At 38.6% G+C, this 24,613-nt stretch overlaps 1 protein-coding gene across 1 annotated transcript; it reads left to right on the top strand.

The window, feature by feature from the left end:
• Nucleotides 1-4,052: 4,052 nt before the first annotated feature.
• GASK1B (golgi associated kinase 1B) lies at nucleotides 4,053-21,108 on the top strand. The gene is made up of 5 exons (XM_054633810.2): nucleotides 4,053-4,352; nucleotides 4,942-6,224; nucleotides 13,142-13,356; nucleotides 16,367-16,593; nucleotides 16,893-21,108. Exons 2-5 carry the CDS (start codon nucleotides 5,228-5,230, stop codon nucleotides 17,098-17,100), a joined length of 1,647 nt encoding a protein of 548 aa, XP_054489785.2. The 5' UTR covers nucleotides 4,053-4,352; nucleotides 4,942-5,227; the 3' UTR covers nucleotides 17,101-21,108.
• Nucleotides 21,109-24,613: the final 3,505 nt, after the last annotated feature.

Here is a 24,613-nt window from a genome sequence, read left to right as displayed (position 1 = left end):
AGAGAAAATTTAAATTAATGCACTCATGTCGTGATAAAAGCGCCTTTGGTCTTCCCGGCCGTAAGCGCGCGGATGAGACAGTCCCTCCCGAGTGGGAAGTGCAGCTTGTGGACTCCACAGGCCGGTGGTGCTGTGACCGTAACTGAAGAGTCACAGAATCAATCAGGTTGGGAAAGGCCTCTGGAGATCATCGAGTCCAACCTGTGACCCACGACCACCATGCCAGCTAGACCCTGGAGTGCACTAAGTGCCACATCCTGTCTTAAACACCTCCAGTACCTCCCTGCGTTCATTCCAGTGTTCAGTCACGTGTGTCACATCCAGTCTTCAACACATCCAGGGATGGTGACTCCACCACCTCCCTAGGCGCAAATCCCTATATTGCAATGTTTTCTGTGAAGAAATTCTTCCTTATGTCCGGCCTAAACCTCCCCAAGCTGAGCTTGAGGCTATGCCCACTCATCCTGTTGCTGGTTGCCTGGGAGAAGAGGCCAACCCCCACCAGGCTATAGTATCCATTCAAGTGGTTGTAGAGAGCAGTAAGGTCTCTCCTGAGCCTTCTCTTCTCCAGGCTAAACACCCCCTGTTCCCTCAGCTGCTCCTCACGGGACGTGTGTTCCAGAAGAGGCACCCGAGTTTTGGCAGCATTTGCCCAGGAACACAGACGTGGTTCCAGGATGGGACTGCTCGCAGAGGGGACAGCTCGGCCTCCCCGCAGCTCCTCTCGCTTCTGAGGTCTCCCTGGCTGCTGGAGGCTGCAGGCACCTGCAGAGGGGACAGGCATCTTGGGAGAGGCAGGGACATTTTGAGGCCATGCAACAGCTGCTGGCCCTGTGGTGTTGTCATTATAGTTCAAGAGGTCTATTGCCATTACATTGCAAGGGTTCCATATTGCTAGAGTTTCATACCTCCTTGATGTTTCTTGTAGGCAGCTCCTCTAGGCACTGACTCTGCCTTATCCTCACAGCAGCCAACTAACTCCAGTTCCCCTCAACCAACCAATCCACTCTTTTATAACACTCTTCTTATTGGCTACAGCTGTGCCTGTTAAAATCGGGCCTGCTCCTAATCTTTAATAATCAACCCAGCTGCAACTCTTTAGGGGGTAAGATTACTTTCCATACTACCTTTTATTTTCTTATATTGTATCTCCCTACACTGTGGTGTGCAGCAACGCAAGGAAACCACCAAGCCTGGTCAGGGCATCCAGGTTTTTATTTTTCTTAAGCACAAAAATTACCAGCTGTTGGTCTGGAAGCCCCTGTGTTGTTTGGCAAGCAAAATCAAGTAGGAAAAAAATCTTTTACATGATGTCAAGAAGAGTCTTTGCAGATTTCCCTGTAAGGATTTGATCCGGACCAGTTAAAGCACAGACTATTAGTCAGCATGTTTAGTCACAAAGCAAACATTTCTCTCTGCACTCTTGAAGTACAGTTTCCAGATGGCAGCCCAAATTGATCTCCTTACAAACACAGCACGAGCCTTCTAAAGTAATGATTCATATTCTGCAAATCAAATCTGCATTATCCATAATAAGGGCTTACTTTGTTTCTCTGGAGAATAAGTTGTCAGTCGTATGGATTCAGTAAAGCTAGGAATAAACCACTTATCAATCATTTTAACATAAATGTCTGTTCATGTGTGATTTAGAGATGAATAGCAGAACATCTCTATGGAAACAATATGGCTATAGTGCATCTAAGAGAAATAATATCATAACCACAACAGTAGCATGCAGAAAAAAGAATTCTAAGGGCAGTGCAAGTATATGTGTTGTGTTATTTTATTCTGAAAAGAACTGATGGGAAAAATGTTAACCTATTCCATTGAAGTGCCTGCACATGGAAAGCAAGAGCACACACATCAAGGAGCTTAGTCTGTAGCCACATCCTTTCAGGTGCCCAGGGATAAAGTCAACATGAAGGACCTTGTGACTGCTGGGAATTGGCACACTCCACCTGTCTCTGCAAATTGGCCAGAGGCCTCCTGCTTGGAGCAGTGCAGGCCACCAGCTGCTTCAGATTCTGCAGCTTGTCCACCACCAGCAGAAAACCTCTTCAAATGCAGGTGGAGGTGGAGGTGAATTTCAAAGTTAAACAAAAAACAAAACAAAACAAAACAAAGAGGGGAAAAAATGAAGAAAATAATTGCAAACAGTTAATCCAGCTATTCATTCACATGAAAAAAGTATACCTAGGTCTGTGAAGGACTAGAAAATACTTCTTTAATTCCCCTCTTCCATTCTTTGCTATTTTCCTATATTAGTTTTTATATGTTTTTATTCCTTACCTTAGGAAGATACAACACTGACCATGAAATATATGAAGAAATTACATGTAAAACTGAATTTAGTGGATGCAGATGGCAATATCACAGTTATAGTTTAGAGCAAGGAGCAAATACAAAATCTGACAGATACTACAGGCTTAGCTGTAGGTAGCAAAGTGAAATAATGCAGGCCAGAATTTGGTCAGACAGCAACTGCTGTTCTGAAAGTTTGTCTTAAATATTTTATCACCACAGAGGAAGTACTGTTTCAGCTTGGTAGTGCTCTTTAGTGCTTTGCTGTAGCTTTGGGTTAGAATGATTCCAGAGAGAAGAATAGTACCCACTTGAACAAAAACCATTTTCTTTGTTTCTTGTGAAACACGATGAAATGTTTTTTTTCCAGACAACTCCATAGTTTTTTTTCCAAACAACTTAGCCTTCCTTATTTTATAGTATCTGCTAGGGCACTGGAGCTGTACACCACAGGGGCTGAAAAAAAAAATCACTTGATATTTTGCCTTTTAAGGATCCAAAATTAGAGGCAAACATTTGTTAAACTAACAAGGTACTGTGTTCTATCTAGTTTATTTTCTACCACCATCCATTCCAAAGAACATACCAGTACCTGAGTTCTGTCTTCTGAACATGATAAATAAAGGAACTACCATTGCTATTATCACATAGAAAGCCTCAAAAAACCCCAGCAGTCAACACTGTACATCAGTATGTACACCACATTATGATTTCAAGGCTACAAATGAAATAAGAAGTGAAGAATGACCCTCCATATCCTTTTATAATTTCCTTCAGATAATATTTAAAGACTAGCAGTAGAAAGAATACTTAGATTACAGAGAATTTCAGAGAATTGTTACAGCAGAGGAGTGCTGTTAGTGACTGGAATGTAGAGTGCTTTGGTGCTGCTTGGTTGTAATAGACAGGTGCTGTGTACTTGCAGGAACTGGGTATTTGAAAACAACTGTTGCAGTGTGATGCATTTCCAACTCAAGCAACTTGTCTGAAGATTTTGGAATAAATTCTCGTTATTTGGGGTATGTCCCATCAGTCAAATTTGAACCAAAACAAGAAAGAAGAACTGAAGTGGATGAAGAGATTTGTTACAATCTCAATTCCTCCAAAAACTCAGATTTGGAAAAAATAGGTCACAGGGAGGCTCTTTTACTGTTAATGGGCATGGATACTGCAGTTTTAACTTGACAGTACATATTTAGACAAAAAGTAAGGATAAATGATAAATGATGGCTTGTGAAAAAAAAATACACTCAAAAATTTTTATAAATTAATATTGGACCAACATGAAACATAAACTAATTTCTTAACTATTCTTTAGTAGTAGCTATGGAGAAGAGAATATCTCAATTCTTTGAATTACAGTGAACATATACATTTTATTATTTTATACTTAGACTGGAAAAGGAGTCAGATGTCAGAAGTTTGCCCTTAACTTCTGTCTGCCCCAACTTTTCCAGCTGTACAGGGACTCTGCTATGCCTTGCTCCAGAAAGCGCAAATAGGAGACACTCCTGAGCTGTTTAGTAGCAGATTAAGAGCATTTTAAAAGTGGCTGTTTTTTCACTTCTCACCACATCAATATATGATCTTCTAAAGTTCTAAAATCCAGGGAGTGGGTGGTATTTCACACTCAAAAAAACCCCAAAAAAATAAATGCAGTTAAGGGAGTTTCTTTAGTACATTTGCATGCAGTGCACTAGAGGGCTCTCAGGAGTTAGAAATAGATGGAATGCACTTTTGAAAGGCACATACTTCACAGGACTTTTCATTACAGAATTTAAAATAGAAGTTGCTGTGGTTTTGTGTGTGGGGTTGTTTGGTTTGGTTTGGTTTTTTTTTTTTTATAACATGAGGTTCATGTAAGTTTACAGCCGTTTATATGCAACCATTTCTCAGTAAAGTTAGCTTCTCAACAGTTCCTAGCTTGCAATGAAATACCTAAATGTGAACCATACTTAAAAGTGAAATATGTTCTAGATGCCAGCTTTTACTCAGTTACTTTTATTAACCTAAGGAGTTTACCAGAACAAAGGATGTGTGAAGCTGAATAGGTAAGAAATTTTATTTTTATAGCAATCTGTATGTAATGTGCACCTATTCTTTGTTTCTTGGAAAGGATATATAAGCCACTGTCATTTTATTTTTAAAACTTTAGCTAGATTCTTTTTTTGGCTTCAGAAGAGTGAAGAGAATTAACCATCTTTCAATTTTAATGTGTATTTATGAATTATGGGAACTATATTCATAGTCAGCTAGGGAAATTTGGCACTGCTAATACATTTTTATATCAGTGAATATGTGCATATTTAACTACTAGTGACTGGTTCATATTTGGATCATTTACAGCATTTCCATAACATGAGGTTTAGTGAAGACTTTGTCTTGTAAGAAAAAGATAATGATCTGGATATGACAAGCATTTCTTCTAATGCTGAACTACATCTAGCTAGATTGAAAATTGAGCCTGTATTTAATGGTTTTGGTGTTTGATTTATACTGTAATGAGAAAGTAAAAGATTTATCCTGACAAATTTCTACATGCATACTGTCTCATCTAGAACTTCTTTTCTCTGAAAAATATATAGCCACAGATGCTATGTGTGAGTAATGAAAGGAAATGCTACTATTTTCTTTTTGCAGTTTGCAGAGAAGATACATAGATCTTTTAGACTACAAGTCAGTAAACTTTGCTTACGCAGCTGGCTCCATTCATTCTCTGAAGCCAATCACTTCCTCTGTGGTGGCTGATAAGAATTTACAGTTTGAGAAGGTGGAGTGTCAGCATCCTTAGTGCTGACCACTTTCCCAGGCATATCAGTAGCCTCTGTCCATCACCCATGCTGGAAGCTACTTGGAAAAGGAGAAATAGAAATTGGGGAAGAGAAATAATGCATCATCATCCTGGCTGGGATGTACAGAAGACTTTATGCTGTTTTCATCATGTGGATTCACTAGAGAAATGACCCCTTTTGATCAGCCAAGTAAAATCAAAAACTTGTTTATTTGCTGCCTGTGGCACTCACGGCTGCTGAGGCTCTGGACTTGCAGGCGCCCGAGGACAAGGAGGAATCTGCTCGTGGGCACTGCCTGTGTGATCTACCTGGGATTCCTTGTCAGCCAAGTGGGTCATGTTTTACCGCAGCACAAAGGAGGACATCAAAAGATCAGTTCCAGGAGTCTCCAAGATGCAGCTCAAACTCCTTTTCTGGGCATCCCACTGGATGGCACCCTGTCACCACCCAATTTCCAGGAACCCCAGCTTGGTAGCAATGGGACCTTGCTGCCACCCAATGTAGTTTATATCACCCTGCGGTCCAAGCGCAGCAAGCCCGCCAACATCAGAGGCACAGTGAAGCCAAAACGCAGGAAGAAAAATGCAATCCCTTTGTCCTATGGGCAGCACTTTCCAAAAGCCACTTTTATGGGCTGGGAAGAGGCCCTTGCCCAACAGCCAGGGCGGGCCACACGTGCCACCGGCACCAAGGGAGCAGCGATCCCTCTGGAGGCAAGAAAGTACCAACTGGATGAACACGGGCATAAAGGAATGGCTATCAGGGAGAGAGGTCACCAGAGACCTGGGAAGATTTCTGGAGCTGTAAAGGCACAGCTCCAGCCTGAGGAAAGCAATATCAGGATTTATAGTGAGAGCCCTCCCTCATGGATGAGCAAAGATGACATCCTAAACATGCGCATGCTGGCAGACTCTCCCATAGAGAGCATTCAAGAAGTTCCTTCACAAAAAGCAGTCCTGGCAGTATTTGCAAGAGGTCCCAGCACTACAGGAACTGCTTGTAATCAGGGACACTGTGGAATTGTCAAAAGACCTCTGGACATGAGTGAGGTATTTGCCTTTCATTTGGACAGGATCTTGGGGCTAAACAGGAGCTTACCTTCTGTAAGCAGGAGATCAGAGTTCTTCCAAGGTAACACATTTGTGTGGTTTTCAGCATCTGCAGGTGGGGTGCAGAGGTTTCCTTCTTGCTTGGTGTTAGCCATGGGGCAGCAGCAGCCACCCCCTTTAACTCCTGTGAGCCTGAGCACTAACCCCATTGTTACAGGGAAATAAAGCCAGTGTATGGGTGTAACTTCTGCAGTGCAGTTATTCTGTCCAGAGGATGAATTCCCCAAAGTTTGCTTCAAATATGATAGAGTTGCTGAGGGCAGCAAGAGTTTCCTAACACGAGTCTGGAACAAGAAAAAAGAGAAGGAGCAATCAGTAGATTGCATGACATTGTACAGACTGCCTGAAGTGAAACTGGTGAGATTCCAGAATCTCTGTGATTCAATGGGTATTTCTTATTTTTAAAAATATACTTCTCATCTTTTAGAATAGACTTTAATAAAATACTGTTGGAACTTTTCACAAAAGTTCATCTCTCAGGTGGTAGGAATGGGGTCAGATAATCTACGCAGAGATGTAGGGAACCTGCCTGCAGAAGCTTGAATCTTCTTTCATGGCACTAATCCTCTTGGGAACTGAAAATTTTTAAAAAGTGGTTCCCTTTCTTCAGTTAAAACCCAAACAAACTACATTTCAGTGAATTCGGCTGTACCTTTTGAGGTTCAGTGCCCACATATATACAGATATATATTATCTAAAGAAACACACATAGTAAATACCTGAATATGCCTATTACATGATTAGTATAGAGTTTCCAATTAAAAAGTTGATTTTTAGCCTTTAGTGAAATTAAAGGTAGAATTCAGACATGTAATGTGAGCTAGAAGTCTGCTTTAAAATTGCTACCTTCTTAAATATGTCTTCAGCATAAGCCCTATTTTTGTACGCTCACAAATCCAAAAGGACTATATTGCATTTTGGTGAATCATTGCAAAAGTAGCTAGCTATGTTTTTGCTGTTCATTTCTTGCTTTGAAATCAGCTTATACTAAATAGTTTTAGATCAGTCTGCATTTCTTAAAAAGAAAAGTAATGCTAGAAAGATTTTTTAAAATCTGTCAGCAGGAAGACAACCTCGTGATTTCCAGTGTCTTCCTTCTTTGTAAACCTTCCCTTTGGCAGCCTGTACAACAATGGGAATGAAGCTCTAGGAACAACAGTTTGGAGGCTTCTGAATATTATTCATACTTGCAGAGCATGGAAGATACATTATGCCCATTTTATTTTTAGGAACAAGATCTATTGCTATAGAGCTGTCATAAGGCATTAAGGCAGTTCGGATGGGGGAACTCTGCACAGTGTGGCTGCAGAGATGACAGACTGCAAACCTCAGAAAACTGCTATTAGGCTAATTGTGCATTGTGCTGCTCAGTGTCTGTCACCTTACAGTATGTTTTGGACTGTCTGGGACAGAGTGTGTCATTCTGCTCTCTAATTTTCTTTTCCTCATAACTGGCTAAGTTCCTATTGCAAGAGGAGTGTTGCTAGGTGATGAGAAGAGAAATAACTCTATTTTGGTCTCACTTCATTTTTTCCAGCTAAAGGCTGAACAGAGCATTTGGAACAGTGACTGTACCTTGTCTCTCATGATTTCTTTAGCCTGGAAATATGCTGGAACTCAGATGCCTTATAACTACTTAAGCTCTTTACTATTTATGTGCTTGTGTCTGGCATAATGTGAAAATATTTGTGGTAGGAAAATGAGCAAAAATATAATTCCTAAAAATAATATTAGTGATTAGGTCACTGAAATGACCTAGATATGTTAAGATAGGTGAGCACTGTAAAGTTTTTTACAGAGTGGCTTGTGTGAATCAATTATTCACATGGGAAAGCAAGCAATGCAGGATTAGAGACTGCATGTGTGTATGAATATACACTATTTCTATACACATTTCTCTCTCCCTGACACATCCCTTTAGCTTGCCTCAGTTGTGATGTGATCCAACAAGACATGTTTGATGTAGCATTAAAATCTTAAAAAATGGGCTTTTCAAAACTGTCATTCATTTTGTCAAAAGCAGTTTCAAAGAACTGCTTAGTAAATCCCTGTACAGTTTCTATTTCCCTTATTCCCACAGATCTGACACTGACTTTTTTTAAAGTCTAGCAAAATACTGTATTTAAGTTCCCTGTCTGCTGCCCTCACCTTCCCTTGTTAACTGTAAACCCTTTTAAGTGTTAACTGAATTTTTTTGCGGCTTGTCTAATTTTTCCACCATCCATCCTGGATGGAAAAATCAGGTATGGTAACTCTTTCTCTCATACTTTTACAATGAATTGACTGAATATAAAAAGCCTGAGTAGTATAGGTATCTGAGCTGGGCATAGAAGTCTAAAAGAGCATGATTTTGTGCATACACAGGCAGTCATTCATTATTCCATTGCTACCTACAAGATGTGAAAAATATCTCCTATTAAAAAGGAAGGACAATCCTGTAAAACACCAGGAAATAATAATAAAATTTTGTCTATTGTGGAATAAATGAAGGCTCACCCTTATGAGTCTGAGTTATAGCATGGTCACATTAATACTCCAGCACTAAGGTACTTCATTATTTCATAACCTTAACCTGAGGAATATGAGACATAAGTGACCTTGCTTGGTGTTGCAGCCCTACCTTAATGACCCTTGCACAGGAGCTAAGTCAAATGCATGTGTGGCCTCCAGCTCAGTAACTGCATTTGCAGGCTGGGAGAGTGGCAGTATTTTTTAGGCTTGAGCTACAGCTGGAGTTTGTGGGCTGGGGCAGGCTGGCTTCTCTGTCTGAGCTGACAGCTGTAAGGATAGTGCTCTGGCTCCTTGGATAGTAGCAGTGAGGCTTCGATGGCTTTTGGTACAATAGCTGTTGCTATGCAGTTTTGTTGCAGCTCTTGCTGAGGAACTGAACTACTGTGTGCTGAGGGCTGCTTCTCCTCCCCTCTGGTTTTCTGATATTCTGAGTCTGACTAAACTGAGAATAATAAGCATTGGTGTACTCAATCCACTATTTGTCCAGAGCCTCCTTTTTTCCTCAAACTTGCAAGAAACTCTTCCTTTGAGTAACACCTTTTGTGGTTGGTTTAGTTCAAATAGATGAATGAGATGATAGCTCCACTGGTTGCATTTGTTTTGCTTTACTGGCCTCTGCATGACTCTAAAACGTGTCCCAGTTTTTTCTGTTATATCCTCTCCTATCAGCCTGCTCTTGCCATCCCATCTTAAATTATGCAATATTAATCATCAATGTCAGGGCAAAGAATAAAAACCTAACACTGCTTTATGCATTCAGAGTGCTCTAAAATACTTTCACATAGTGCTGTACCTCTCAAAGGGGTGTGAGAGGCATATTTCCAGTATTCTGTTGGGTAGAGAAGTTAATGTACAAGCAATAATGCAGTCCATAGTCTACAGAGCAACTAATGCACATTTCATGCATTCCTTAATGCTGACATCCATATGAGCACAGGACAGAACATTGCAATAAGGTGCATAGGGAAGAAAGAAAAATAAATGTCCCAACTTCTCTCTGCTTTCTGCTTCTGTTCCCTATATTTTCCCTAAAAACTTAAACCCTCAAAATTATTCTCTGTATGCTGGTCCCTCTCATTTTCCACACTAAATTATCCTTTCTTGCTAATACATGGAAAACTGAACTCTTCTTGTAAATGTGGCAGTGGTGAGATGTACTGCCTTAGAGTGAACAATGGTGAGTTTGAGAAAGGGCTTGAACTAGCTCATGAAAGATTTTCTGGTTTTACCGTTGATCTTCTGGGCATGTTTGAAAATATTTTCTTTTGAGGAAGTTAGAAAAAGTGCTGTAGCTATAAGTCAGAGCACATGAGGAGAGAAATGTTTGCAAGAGCAAAATGTGGTTCCTAACCACGTGAAGTTCAGAAGCATGCAGTTTATTTTCAAAGTGATGTGGGGTGTGGAAATCTAAGGTGATGCCTGTGTTGAAGAAGCCATGCAGTGGTACGTCAGCGAGCGGCACATGAAGCAGTTGGAGTTCCTTGAGGTGGTCCAGACTCAGCAGCCTGAGGTTTCATCTGTGTTAGCTTTTTCAACTTAGCCAAGACATTTTTAGAAATGTTCAAAATGTTTAGAAATGTTTAAAAATATGTATGAATTACTAGGAAGATGGTTTCAGCATAAGTTTTGAAAAATCTTTCCCATACAATTTTGAAGATTGCCTTTGGGCAGTTAAGTAGGTATATAGATCTAAAATGGCAGATAAAAATAAAATTAACCCAATCAGCTCTGGATGAGATTCAGTGCAGTGCAGCTGCAGCAACAGAAAAGCAGTACCCCTCTGAGTTAATATGTAAAGCTGACTAGGAAAGAAGCACATACAGAATACACTGGACTTTTTCTGAAATGTGCTTCACCCTTCCAGATGTGGCTGTAGGTCTCTTCACTGTTGAGGCAACTTCAGCCCAATCCTAATGAGGTTTGAATCAGAAAAACTCCACTGATTTGATTGGGGTCGTGTCAATTCATGCAGCTGTGAATCAGACCCCTTATCTGCTTTAATTCAGCATCTTCATGTTTTTCCTGTAAGTGTCAAAAATTTGAGTCACAGCTCTTTACTGAAGCTGCTGTTTCATATTCCTGTAATCCAATTTATATTACAGAGCTGAAAGATTTTTTTTTGGATCATCTTTTCTGCTCCCATTTCCTTTGAAATGCAAACATTTCCTGTATTTAACCTTAGTCTTTTAAAAATGTTTTTGTATCTTAATGGAAACTGGCATGATATTATTCATAGTTTTCAAGTATTTATATTACTATTGTTTATCATGTCCTTTTTGGGTAGACAGGAGATGTTTATGAAAACTGTTTATGTATTTGATTTGTGGAAGAATTCATGAATAGTTACATAAGTTGTTACTGGAGATACAAAAATAATAGATCAGATGATCAGATTTGGTCCTGATGAAAGCTGTCCTTCTGTCTTTTATTTTTTTTTTTTTGGTGAGAATTCCCAGTGCTTAGATAGACTGTCTCCAAACTTTCTTGGAAAAGAAACTATCTCATAGCTGATCTAACCTGGGTAAAGTCATCTACAGTGTATGTGATAGAGCCAGAGAGAGAGAGAGATGGAGAAATGGGTAGGATTTCCCGAACAGGTTACCTAAATACTCATTCAGACACCTCAGTAGAGGAGAAGCCTGATTTTCAGGAGTGTTCAGCTCATTTTTTCAGTGGAGGAGAGTGTGGAACATGGTGCTGATAAAGGTAATACTGATCATAAATAAAGAGTGATTGATGTTCCTAATGGAAAGACACATCCTGTGTTTCTAAGGAAACACTGGGCAACTAGAAGGGAAGTCAAAGAGCTGGTGGTTGGGTTGGCTTGGCTTTGGAAGGACAACCTTGTATGTGCAAGCCATGGCAGAGAGAAGATCAGGTACATTCTGGTTTGGAAAGGAGCTGGATTTTCTATTGGGCTGTATTGCATGCGGGGCCGGTCTGTCATGCTTGTTTGGTGAATGGGAGATGGAACTTTGCACATGTTTCAGAGCTAGGTACAGGCAAAGATCATTTCTTATCTGTTGTTTTACAACAGTCAGCATCCTCTGGACAAGTTGCTTTTTGATTCAGCTGTGTGGAGATTGTTTTTCACAGTCCTGGCTGCTTACAAATGGAGCATTGACATTGGCAGCTTTTACCCTGCTGTTGGCACTGACACCTGTTTTCCATGGGCTATTTTCTGTCTGGTTTGCTTCTGAAGAAGGTGGCCTGGACCTCTTGCCTTCATGTGTTTCTAAAAGCTTTTTTGCAAATCTATCTCTGTCTTCCTGGGCATGTGGAAGACAAAGAGACAATTTAGGCTGCACTTAAATATGCAATAAATTGTGCAATAGTGTAGACTAAGTTCAATGAACTTCAAGATAAATATGAATAATTTTAAAGCTTTATATGTGTTTCAACACTTTTTAGTAAACAGCACTTAAGCTTTGCAGTTAAATGGTTCTTCCTCTCTGTACTAATACATATTTTGATCTTCTGTCTACTCACCCTAAAATATAAAGGATTTCTTTGTTTTAATATGTACAAGCCGCGGTCAGTCCTGGGTCCTTAGCAGTTCAGCAGCAGTAGCATTGCATCAGGAATAAAAGGAGAATTTTGTAATAAAATAGATCTATCTGTTCCTTGATGCTGTGTGAAATAAATTTATCAGTTTTATACTGGAGAAGCTAATTTTAAATTCTTTGATGAGGTTTATTCTCACAGTGAAGCTGAACACTAGAAGTCACCAAAGAGAAGTCCTCTGTATTTGTTTCAGGGAAGAGAAGAATATTCTTTACACAGAAGAACTAAAGAATTTGGCTAAAATGTCTGCTATACAAAACAGATCTCATATCTAGGTAAAAAGCCCAAATTTGTGAAGTTGTTTATTCATGCTATGCTTACATTCACTAGTATTCTCATATATCCTTTCAGAGCTGTGGAGTAATACATTATAGGTTTAAAATACTAAAATAACAAAATAAATCCACTTTGAGTATGGGATTTGTGGTGTCTCTATGTCCATTATGCAAAGAAAACCCCCTTTGACATAAGATTCCAGCTCTTGAAAATCAGCAGTTCACTGCAATCAGAAGGAAATTACATTGTTGATTCACAGTGGCATTGGAGGCTTTTAACCTACCTAGACACTTTTTAATACTTTGGTTTAGTATATGATTTTGTACATTAGTCTCTTGCTTCAAACAAAGAAAGTCTTCCATACACTGAAGACATTTATGCCTATGTTTCCAGTCCTGCAGTGGCTGGTTATGGATGTAGGATAAGACTACATTAACCAAAGAATGTCAAGATATTTGTCCTTGGCTGGTTCTCCTTCCAGATCTGTAAAATGGTACAATTACTAATGCTTAGGCAATGTCTAAAGAAGAATCAAATAAAACTGATAGTATTGCACTTAATAATGGTATTTTGTTTCCCTTTTTTCAGGTGGTCAGGCCTGTCCTGTTATTCTCTGGGATTCCTCACTGAGTCCAACAGATAATAGTACCCATTCTTCAGTGAGGTTAACCTGGGGACAATATCAGCAGCTATTGAAGAAGAAATGCTGGCAGAATGGTAAAGTTCCCAAAGCTGAGTGGGGCTGTACTGAAATTCATCACCATGAATGGTCCAAGATGGCACTCTTTGATTTTCTGTTGCAGGTAAAATATTTACTGAACACAACTATTCGCCTCATAAGTCATGTGATCAAACATAGGACTTTGAGAAATAGTAATTTTAGTATGTTTAATTTTTTTTTAATAGGAAAGAGAGGTATTTGCATAGTTTGAAATTATTTCTGGTCATTTCTTATGATTAAAATATCCAAAATGCAGCCTATAATTAGGCAGGAAACATAACTGACTCATTTCTTTTTAAAGAGGAAGCAAAGGCTTTTGCCTTGATTTATTTCGTATTGAGTCAGGTATACTGTTTCTCCTTCACTCCTTGTTTCTCCAAACAGAGATCTTGACTGTGTTCACAACTGTAAATCTCTGTTTACTCTGTGGTCCTTCCTGCACCTCCCCAGCCCCAAGAGGTGACTGAAGTGGTTTTGGTGAGCTGCAATCTGGAGCAAGGTAACAGTTGTAGTGGATAATTTTTCCTTTTTAAAAAAAAAAAAAAACCCTAGACAGTGACTTAGTAAAGAAGGACTAGAACAGTGACTGATGAATGATAAATCTGCTGTTCTATTATTCAGAAGGAGGGGTTGGTTAAAATAAGATACAACAGGATTGCACTTCACATGACAGGAGACAAATTACTCTTGTACTAATAGCTGGTATCAGAGGGATTTATATCTCCTGTTGCCTACCAGACAAGAACATGCATTCCAGAAAGTGAGTGAAACTGACTCTCATAGTTCTTAAAGATTACAGTTTTATCTGTGTGCTCTCAAAGTTTATCAGCAGCAGAATATGAAAATTTGAAAAGAAAAAAAAGCCAAGAAATGTTTTAGTATCAAGAAAAATAATAGCTGTGCTTCATGAGTCATTCAGAAATAAAGAATAATGGTGAAGAGTATTCTCTGTTAAGCATAATTCCTTCAGAAGAATAGGTTTGGCACTTCTAATAGATCTTCCTAATCTCTGGTTTCAAATGTTATACAACATAGGAGCAGGATATAAAATGCTTATAGTTGACCTTTACTTGCCTCCTGCAAGAACTCAAGCAAAATGGATTCTTTAATTTTGGGGGTTTGGACCTCTTATGTGCATAAAATATGACAGAAGATTCTGCCAAACTATATGCATCAGTTCCAGAGTGTTCCATCATTATATCTTAGCACTGAAATGTGCAAGAAATTGTGAAGAGGCTGGCTGTAAGAACAAGATTTCCTTGTCTATTTAATGCATGCAGAGAAGTGCAAAGGAATGGGGTCTATACATCAAAGCAGTCTTTCTAGAAGGACTCTGCTTTATTTTTTTACCTTTGGATGGATTGAATAAGAGATCCCAGGAGAGAGAACACTGGAAGAAAGGGGGGTTCTATAGCCTTCAGATAATGAATGCTGCTCATGAAAGGAGAAAGAGGAAGAGAAGTCTGTTCCTTTCCTCAGGATTTTGGTGTTTGGAAACAAACACTGTCAACAATACAACTAGAAATAGAACTACGTATAAAAAAACCCAAACAAAATCAAAACAAACCCAATTCTCAGACTTTCATTTGATTAAAGAGGTGACCTTTTTATTTCAACATGCAACAAAATTCTGCATAGGATGAGGTCCTAATTTTGCTGGGAAGTTACAACAATAAAATTGTAATTTTAGAAGGCTTATGTGAACAGTAATGCTTTTATGCTTAGAGCATTTTGAAGAATTAACAGTAAACAACAAAGGACAGAACAAATGATTGAACTTTGATGAGCCACTCATCAAGTCTTATATGCACCAGACCAGTGCATAGAAGTGCACTGTGCACAGACCAGTGCACAGACCACAGACTGCTCTCCAAACTCCTGTTAGCAGGAGCAGGTCTGCTGTCTGGGAAGATGAGCTGGAGCCAAATGCAGCTCCAGGACAGGCAGGGTCAGCAGCAGGAGAGGCAGGCCAGCAGGAAGTATGGTGAAAGCCAAAGGCCCTATTTGTAGCCCTGTGAGCATCAGGCATAGACAAGACAGCTCCAGGACTGACAGGCAGGAATCTCAACCAACAACCCAGGAACAAGCAGCACAAAACACCCCCCACATCCCCTCCTCTACAGGACTCAGAGGGGGAGTTAAAGGGGGCCTGAGCTTAAAGGGGGCTCCTGTGCCCAGGGGCAAAGTCCAAGGTGAAGGCTTTTAAGGGCAATCCAGGCAAATTTGTGTGATCAGAGCTGTAGCAATGTTGAATATTTACTCTCATCTACTCTCAAGGGGTAGCAGCACTTTCAAGGAGTGATTTATCCTTCCTATATTAGATGGTTATCCTAAAATGGGCATTCATTGCTCTGAATGTGCCTTGTTCTTGTCACTGTTCATGAAAGGGAACAGAAACGACCAAGTCAAAAGAGATGCCTAACATTTACACCACCAAAATTAGTCCAGATTTATGTATTCTTTCCAGCTAAGTGCTGTGTGATGAATAATTGAGGTTTTGCATGGGAAAAAATAGTTTAGACCATCATGTCATCAAAGTGTATACCACAGGGAGGCTGCTCTGTGGTTATAAATACACTGTTCTTACAGTGTAAGACCAATTTTATAGCTTTTGATGGGTTTTTGTGCCCCTCACTGATCTTTTCAGTTATTTTGCATACTGTTGGCCTAATAGATCTCACAAAATGAAGATCATCCTCTATGTGTGTCAGACTCTGCTATTTTTATTGTTCTCCAGCACAGAAAATGTAAAAAAATAAGAAAGCTTCTGACAAAGAAAATAGAATTGTATTCACCATCTTGTTATTCCAGTTACACAGTGGTATTGTTCCATTATTTTCAAAGAATTTCTACTGACGTAATAGATCATGGCTATAAAATGGATAAAATACACAGTATGAGAAATGGCTTTTAGCAGTACCTGAGGTGTGAGGACCAGGTCTTCAATGCTGTTTCACTGTTTTTAATTACATTTGCTTGTCCTGAGCTTGCTTTCCTGTCAGCTGGGTTAGAGAGCAATGTCTTACAGTGACACTTTGCCCCAAGTACTTTGGTATTGTTTTCACTTGGCACTCTGCTCTACTTTGTTTTAGATCTATAATCGACTAGACAGAAATTGTTGTGGATTCAAACCTCTCAAGGAGGATTCCTGTATGCAGCAAGGACTGAAGCTGAAATGCAATGATCAGGATGCTGTTGACCTGACACACATCGTTCAGAGAAGGCATGACCAAAGGCACTTGGCCTTCATAGACAATAAGGGTTTCTTTGACAGAAATGAGGACAATCTTGACTTCAAAATACTACAAGGAATCAATGAGTAAGTTTTAAATTATCAATTTTGTAAAAGGATTAATAATTTCTTCCCAGTTTGAGTTTGAGAAACTAAGCTACTGGAATAGATATCATTTCCCCAAGACATTGACAGGATGTATCTAAAAATGTATGAGTAATCCCACAGCTGTAAAAGATACAATTAACATACATATGATTAGGCATGCATAGACTTCCTTTGCTGAGTTGCAGCCTATATTCTTAGAATTGATTGCTAAACCACAACATAAATACTGCAATTCAGAGTAATGGCAAAACCTGATGAATTTCTTTGTGCTTTTCCAGATTCCCTGCATCTGCAGTTTCAGTGCTGAGGAGCCAGCGTTTACGTGAGAAGTTGCTCCAGTCTTTGTTCCTTGACAAAATATACTGGGAGAGCCAAGGAGGCAGAAAAGGAATTGAAAAGCTTATTGATGTAATAGAAAGGAGGTCCAAAATTCTTCTTACTTATATAAATGCACATGGAGCCAAAGTATTGCCCATGAATGAATGAATGAAACAGTCTTGTTTCCATCTGAAAGAAAGTCTTTAAAAATGTTTTATGGGGCAGAAACTGACAGTAAAATTGATTTAATTCATAGCATTATTTTTTTCCCAAACTTTCAAGTTTACTTTTAAATAAGAAATTTTTCATGGTTTAAAAGCAACATTTAAGTGTCAGCTGCACCTTAACACAGTGTAGTCTCTTCTATGTCACCAGTGAAATGAAAATAACCAAATGATAATATGCAGTAATATGGAGGTACCATGAACACTCTTTCTATTGAAGTGTTTGGAAATTAGCAGCAGGATTTTCAGTACATTACGCTGGATTGCTCTTATTTCCCTCATTGAAGTCAGTAGATTTTATTGCAAGTTTAAATGGGAAAAGAGATGTGTAAGCACCTGATACATTGATGACACTAGCTGAAACATATATAGTACAGGAATTTGTTCATTTATTAAGTATTCTAAAATGCCAACATTTCCAAGGGCTTCTTTTACTTTATTTCATTTTGATCTTTTGGAATACGAGAACTAAATTCAACTCTTTTAGATGCAGGAGTGTTTGCACTGGACATGAGGGAATTTTAAAACAGAGTGAGGAGAACATGGCTTTAGCAGTAATGCTTATTCTGACAAATACAGTTTTTACTTGTCCAGTATGGAGTACAATTCATCATGAGTCACTCATTGCAATGTATTTTTTTTCAATGCAATTTCTTCTGATGTGGGGGTGGATGATCTGATATTTTCTGTTTAATGATTAACTGTGTATTTAAAACAAAAAAGCTTTATCTTTGTATGAATATGCTGCTAACTAAGTACATGTTTTATTTTTGCAAAAACCTTGACAGTAGTTTTTGAGAATATTATCAAAAAGCAGAACTCCTAACTAGACTGTTGTTAAACCCAGCAGAGAAAATGTTTATTCTGTGCGCTCAGCTCTAGCCAGCAATTCAAGCTTGGGTTTCCATTAAGATTGACCACTGTGGGGTGATGATTGTAACTGAGAACTTGCCCCAAGTATTCTCACAAGTGTGGTTGTTAGGGGAGGTTGGATAAGTGCTTGAGATTTTTACCCTTGAAAAGCTCCAAAAAGTAAATATCAATTGACACAGCCTATCATCACATCCATCTTCTACCTGACTGTCTAGAAACACTCTTACCATCTTTCTAGAGAAATATCATCTTTTTGCCATGAGGTAATGGTAGAAGTTGGATGCTTTCACAGCTACTCTTGTCTTTATGTGTTGTAAAAATATATAGGGTGTGAAAGAATATTGAAAGTGCATGTGTAATGTTATTAATGACAAATTAAAATGTCTCATGTCGCTGTTAATGTGGATGGGTGAATTTAATGTTTTAAATAACTACAGTTCCACTGAAGCTAAAATCAGTTTTCTTTCTTAGTATCAGAAAACCAATTAACAATAATTGCATTACTAGAAGAAATAGATCTCATTATAGGCAGTGTTAGTAAAATTTTAAGACCTTAGTCAGCCAAATAATCTTTTATTTTATTTTGTCAGCAAAGGACAGTTCAATTTATTAAAACTTCCTAGAACTTAACTATCGCCTCAAGAGAATGTGTTTTAGAGTGCCTTGGACTTTTTAACACCAAGGTAGAATTTTACAGGATTTTGAATTCATCCCTTTCTTTAAAGTGTTGTTACTTATTAGCCAGATAACTTTCATCACAGAAACAAAAATATTGCTTTGGCTTGTACTGTGAGCAGAGTCTAGAGAAATAAATAATCATCAGGATACATTTCACATGGAATTCCTGTTGCAATGGATTTCACTCTGTGGTAGCCATCACAATCAGTTTGTCTCATTTTCTAGCCTGTCTCACAGGTTTCTCCCTGCTAGATACCTGTTCTAGCAATCAAATTTATAATCCCTCACTGCTGGGAGTGAGAGAAAGGCATGACTCTCAGCTGCACTGAACTTAGGAGAGGGCCCAGCAGAGTTGTGAATGTAGCTGATTATGACAAGGTCCCATGAGAACTTTTTCTTCTATCTTTAGAATGCACATCCTGATGCTGAGTCATTGCCCAGTTGTAATTTTTTTCCAGAATTGGCTCATTGCTGAAGAAGACAAGAAAATCCATTATCTTTCCAGGCTGGATAATTTATTTTTTATGCTCATAACTTGATGCATTCTTCTCCATTTCTTCTGGACGTGGACTAGTGTTTCCTTGAGCATCATACATGCTTTTTTATTTGCCTGGCAGTTCAGTGCCAGCTCTTAAAGCAGCAATATAATTGCCTTTGAAATTGCCCTGAAGCTGACTTGAACCAATGCCTTTCAGTAGTCCTGGACTCAAGAGAACTGAGTAGTCACAATGCTGTGCATTACTTAAAAATCTGACCAAGTATGAAAAGCGTAACTGTAAAAAGAAAAATTTCTGGAGACTTTCCAAGGGCAAAGAAATACTCCCTATGCTGTGTTAGCATGCCATATTTCATGTACAAACACTCTTGTAGTCTTCAGGTAAGCCAGGAGACTCTTTGTGAAATTGGACAGTGCGACAGGATTGCAGGTTGCTTCTAGTTCTCTCATGTTGGTAACAAACTCTAGAAAGTGCTTTTTATCTTGCTTCTGTGGAGCTTGGTATGTAATTCAGTAATGTTAATAATGCAAAATACGATTGCAATAGCTCTTATGAATGCATACTAGCCAAGTTCTAGCATTTTTAAAAATAAAAATGAAGAATTCTGTATTTTTTGAGTGCATTTGCATAAATGATATAGTGAAAAATACAAAAGAAGCACTTTAAGTTTGTTTATTCTCTGCTACTACATTTAAGATACCTGCCTCAGTAACAGGGGTAAAGTTTATTGGAAAATTGGTTCACATCCTTTGGAAGTACCATGACTTTGGACTGACAGGAACTGCACTATAGCTAAAGTAATATCAACTCAGAGGAAAAATCCAGAAGAAGCCTTATTCAACCTATAATGATTGATAGAAAGCCACGAAACTGTGCTTCAGTCCTCTTTGCTGGGCTGTCTTCCATTTCTGGGCATTTGGGATCAGACAAGGATTCGTGTTGCACATTACGTGGAAGGGTATAACCAACAGCAACAGTGAAAACCTGTGGGTGGGAAAAGGCGATTATGTCATTCTTGAATCTGCCTGAAAGCCAGAACCACATGAAGTGGAATTACTAAGAAAGTCAGAAGAGTTTGCTCTCAAAAGAGTTTGAGATTTCATAACACTGGAAGACAGAGCTTAAAATAAGTAGCGCAGGCACAGATGCCTTAAAATTCCTTGGGAGCCTGCCAGCAAGTTAATAGTCTTAAATGTTCCAGAAGCTGAGGACATGAAAACTGGGGAGCACTGTGAGAGCAGTTTCTTTCTTTTCTTGTGTGGGTATTCTATATAACACCATATTAAAATAAATAAATAAAAAACCAGATTAATTCTGTGGTTTCAAACTTACAAATGCAGATTCAGGGTACATTAAGGGACAAGGCTCCCACAGCAAACCTGGGAACACTTTCATGCATATATGTGTATGCAGACACAAAAATACTTGTACATGTATTTATACTTTGGCTTTTTCTATAAAATGGTCAATTTGGCTAATAAAGAGTGAGCTGTTTATATAATTTACTGTTTACATGAAGAATTGTATTTGTGAGCCTAAGTCCAATTTTTGGTATACACAAGTTGAAGTTTAAACAAAATAATAGATGAAACTTTTGTCCTCAAAGGATTAACTCTTCCTTTGCTAGCACATTTATATTATCTTAAAAGTTTTTTACTGACAGTTGTAGAGTAAAACAGCAGTATGTATCTGTGCTAAACTTCCAGAGTGATATCAACTCAGATTTTTAAAAATGTTTTATACTAGATATTGAATTTACATTTTAGTTTGGAATTTGTGAATTTTTAAAGTCTATTTGTACTTTAATCAGTAACAATAACAGTATTTTCACAGGTAATGACTCATTTGAATCTCTGCTGCTATTGTCATGTAATATGTAGACATATCCAAAATAAAGAAATATCTGTATCAGATTTTCAGTTCAGATCTCTAAGTTCCAATAAAAGAACCCTAATACATATTATTGTAATATGTGGATCATTAGTTACTATTTAGAAAGAACTATGGCCTTGAAACTGCTTCTTCATAGAAACAATCCACAACAGATCATAGGAATCTTTCTGTAGAAATATTTTCTAGCTATTTACTCATGAGACTTGCAACTCTTTCTCACTAAGCTGTTCAGTGTAGCTGTGAATCTTCTGGTTACTACAGCGTGGGTATTTGCTACCTTCTTTAGCCATTCTGACAATAGCCACTTACACAAACATTGAGCAGAAAAGGCCATGCTCATTTATAATGCCAGGACAGAAGCATTGGTCAATGACTTGTAAACTTTCCAACATGCCATGAGCAAACACAGGAATAGCAGAGAGACACTGGACTCCATGTGGTATAGAGACTCACACAGAGTTAAAGTAGCCTAAAAACTTTTGGCCTCTGAAGTTTTTAGTTTTTGTCACGATCCAAGAGAGACTAATGGGAAACACAAAAATGCAGAAACATTTAAAACATTCTCTTTCCCACAAAAAGTAGTTCGTTTTATTGAAAGTATTATTTATTTTTGCACATTACTGCATGCTTCAGGTAAAATTCTGTCAGATACATTTGTGTAAATTAATTTCCATTTCACTGAATTATCCCATTTCCAGATAAAACAATTTAAGTCAGTTAGATTAATCTGTATTCTCAGAGGTTGGAGAACTGAACCATCAGGTCAAAGTGAGGCCTTGGGAGAGTGACATATTAATATGGACAGTTTCCTGAAATATAGCATGAATATAGAACTTAGAATGTAAGTTCTCTAAACAATATCTGTGGTATCCAAGAAGGATCTACAAGTGTACTTTGAAGACTTTCAGCCTGTTCCACTTGTATTTCTGTGTGTCAGGACATTCAAAGAGGATTAGATAAATTCAAGGACAACAAGTTTATATATGGACTTTGTAAGAATTAGGTAAGGTTTTATCCTCTAACATTCCTGGTACAACAATTCTGGGTGCTGGAGAATATAAGGGAAAGGGGCCACAGCCAATGCCCCAAGCTCATGTTCTCAGCTCACAGTCTGAGCTGTACTGTTGGGCTGAGTGGCACCAAGCAGGAAATTCCACATATCTTTGTATTTGAAGGCTATTCAGCCAGATGCAATATTGTAAGTTCTTCAGGCTTCCCCTTATAAATAAGAATATATAGAATTATCTTTGTGTGCAATTATGGGGATGCTTGGGGTATTGTGAATCTGCTTTGTGTTTGATGAAAGAAGAGAAGGAAAACAGAGGGCAAACTTCTAATGCCTAAAGATAATTTTCCAAAAGCATTTCCATGGATTTTGTTCTTTTGGAAAAAACAAAATGAACAAAAATGCAGAAACTTTTTTTTTTCCTTACTGTGATGCATTGTCCTTTCTATATTTGGCACTGGGTATACCAGTACCATTATGTGACTGAAATAAGTGGCTTTCTCTAAAAATTAGTTCAGTTTCAATAGTTATTTCCTTTTTAGTCTTCTGCAGTACATTTAATTCTTATTTAATCATTTTGTTTCAGCATTCACTGTTCAGGAACATTATCTCTGTTTCCTTCCATGGAAAAGCTGGCATGGCATTCCATGGAGGTCTGTTAAGCTGTCCAAGCACGCCTTATCAGAGGTATTCTTCAGCTGGCTATGTGAAACACTTTGAGATTTGGATGGAATTTATTAACTGTGTGAAGTCCAGCCTTCTGAAGTGTGAGGATTATGCCAGATGGATGGTACAAGCTAGCAGTCCAATGTGCTCCTACGCTCTGGGAATTCTGAAACAGCTGCAGGTCACACAACTTAATTTTCAGATGTAAGTGGACATATCTCATGCTTAAGACAGGGTCTTTCTGGTCATCTGGCATTTTTTTTTCCTACCTCAGGTCTCCCAAGATAGAAATATGCAGTCAAAAAGTAAAAGTGAGAACTGGCTGAAGCATACTCTGAATACAGCTGTGGCATAGTTGCAGTACAGCGGTGAAACCCAAATGAAAGCTAGATCTGCCTGATAAAAACATGGTCCTGAAGGAAGATGAAAGGATTCCTCCTGTTATATATGACAAGACTTAACTTTAGAAACCCTCATTATGTGAGGGATATCCCTCGAGGGATATCTGGGGCTTTTGATCTGAGATATGATCAGGCCCAAAAGACTGTAGCAGCTCACTCCCCAAACTCCCATTCACTCATTCTACTACTGCTTTTCTTGATCACATGAACAATTCTTCCATCACAATTCACTGGCTTATAACATGAAGGTTTTTGAAATTAGATAGAAATTGAATTAGAATGTGTTAGAATACCCAGTATATGCCTAAATTTTGTTGGTTCTTTCAATGTAATAGGCTTAACTTTTTCTCCCTCTGGGACTGAATCACTTACATGAAAAACTCTGAACACTACACCTGCACTTTTTATGTTACATCTGATCCCTACAAAATACAGATCTCTTTTGCAGCTGATCATTAACCAGGAATTTTTCTCTTGGTGATCTCTAACAATGCTAAGCATTGATACCAATAATTTCTCAGATTTCAACTACAAATGTGACATCTTTTTCCCTTACCAGATCTTTTTCTTCCATATAATGTTCCTGTTATTGCAGATATCACTGCTACTATCCAGAATTTCAGTTGCAGCTTGGATAGAAAAATGCTTGGAAGAACTTCCCAATTCATTTCTTTTGTATCATTATTAGACTGTACCCAGTTGAATTTTTGAAAAGCGGGCTCAGGTAAGAGAAGGATTGTTATGAGAAATGTCAGAAGCCTAGTCATTGGGTTTTTTTCTTCTCTTTAATAGTTTAGTGGAAGAATGTTAGACCTGTTATAATACAGGTAATCCACAAAGAATTGCTGGGTCCATCTTGACTGGTCACTATTGCAGCCCTCATTTCTCCTGCTGTGGGTTCTTTTTCTCCTGTGAGTTCCTTTTGTAGTCATTCAGTTCCTGCTGCACTTTTGATTGGGAGAGTTCCATTACAGGGTTTTTAGATGAGGAGACTTTGTGGATTAAAAGGGAAGGGGAAATAAACCTCCCCTATTATATACACTAAATTCAGTATTCTGTTTTCTTAATAATCAGACTTGATGGAACTGTGCTGCAGTCCTGTTTCAGTGCTGTTCTGCCTTTCTCTGACCTTCTGCAGGACAGATACTCAGCTGGCTTGGTGTTTTCCCCAGACTCAATGCACTGCCAGCTGCCTGAGCCATTCCTTCTAAAGTTACTTTCTGACTGAGCTCTGTGGCTCTTTCTGTCCAGCTGTAGGAGTCACTGCACTTGGGATCACAGCTGGACCTGGGCTGATTGATGGGATTTGTACCCCATTGGGTAGTGCTGATAAGACTCTTGTACTTGCTGCTAGGAAGAGTGCAATACACCATCAAACTCTACACTGCAGTCACACTTGAATGCTTGCTTGGCTGTATCAGCATGAGCTAAGCCAGTAAGGCA

Source organism: Agelaius phoeniceus, chromosome 4 (genome assembly GCF_051311805.1).
Source record: "Agelaius phoeniceus isolate bAgePho1 chromosome 4, bAgePho1.hap1, whole genome shotgun sequence".
Classification (NCBI taxonomy): Eukaryota; Metazoa; Chordata; class Aves; order Passeriformes; family Icteridae; genus Agelaius; species Agelaius phoeniceus.
The sequence above is the reverse complement of the archived record's forward strand: the minus strand, read 5'-3'. Positions and strand labels throughout refer to the sequence as shown.

Coding starts and splice junctions, on each gene's coding strand:
- GASK1B (XM_054633810.2), top strand. CDS start 5,228: ATGCTGTTTTCATCATGTGGATTCACTAGAGAAATGACCCCTTTTGAT. Junction 6,225..13,141: donor GAGATCAGAGTTCTTCCAAG/GTAACACATTTG, acceptor CCCTTTTTTCAG/GTGGTCAGGCCTGTCCTGTT. Junction 16,594..16,892: donor ATACTACAAGGAATCAATGA/GTAAGTTTTAAA, acceptor GTGCTTTTCCAG/ATTCCCTGCATCTGCAGTTT.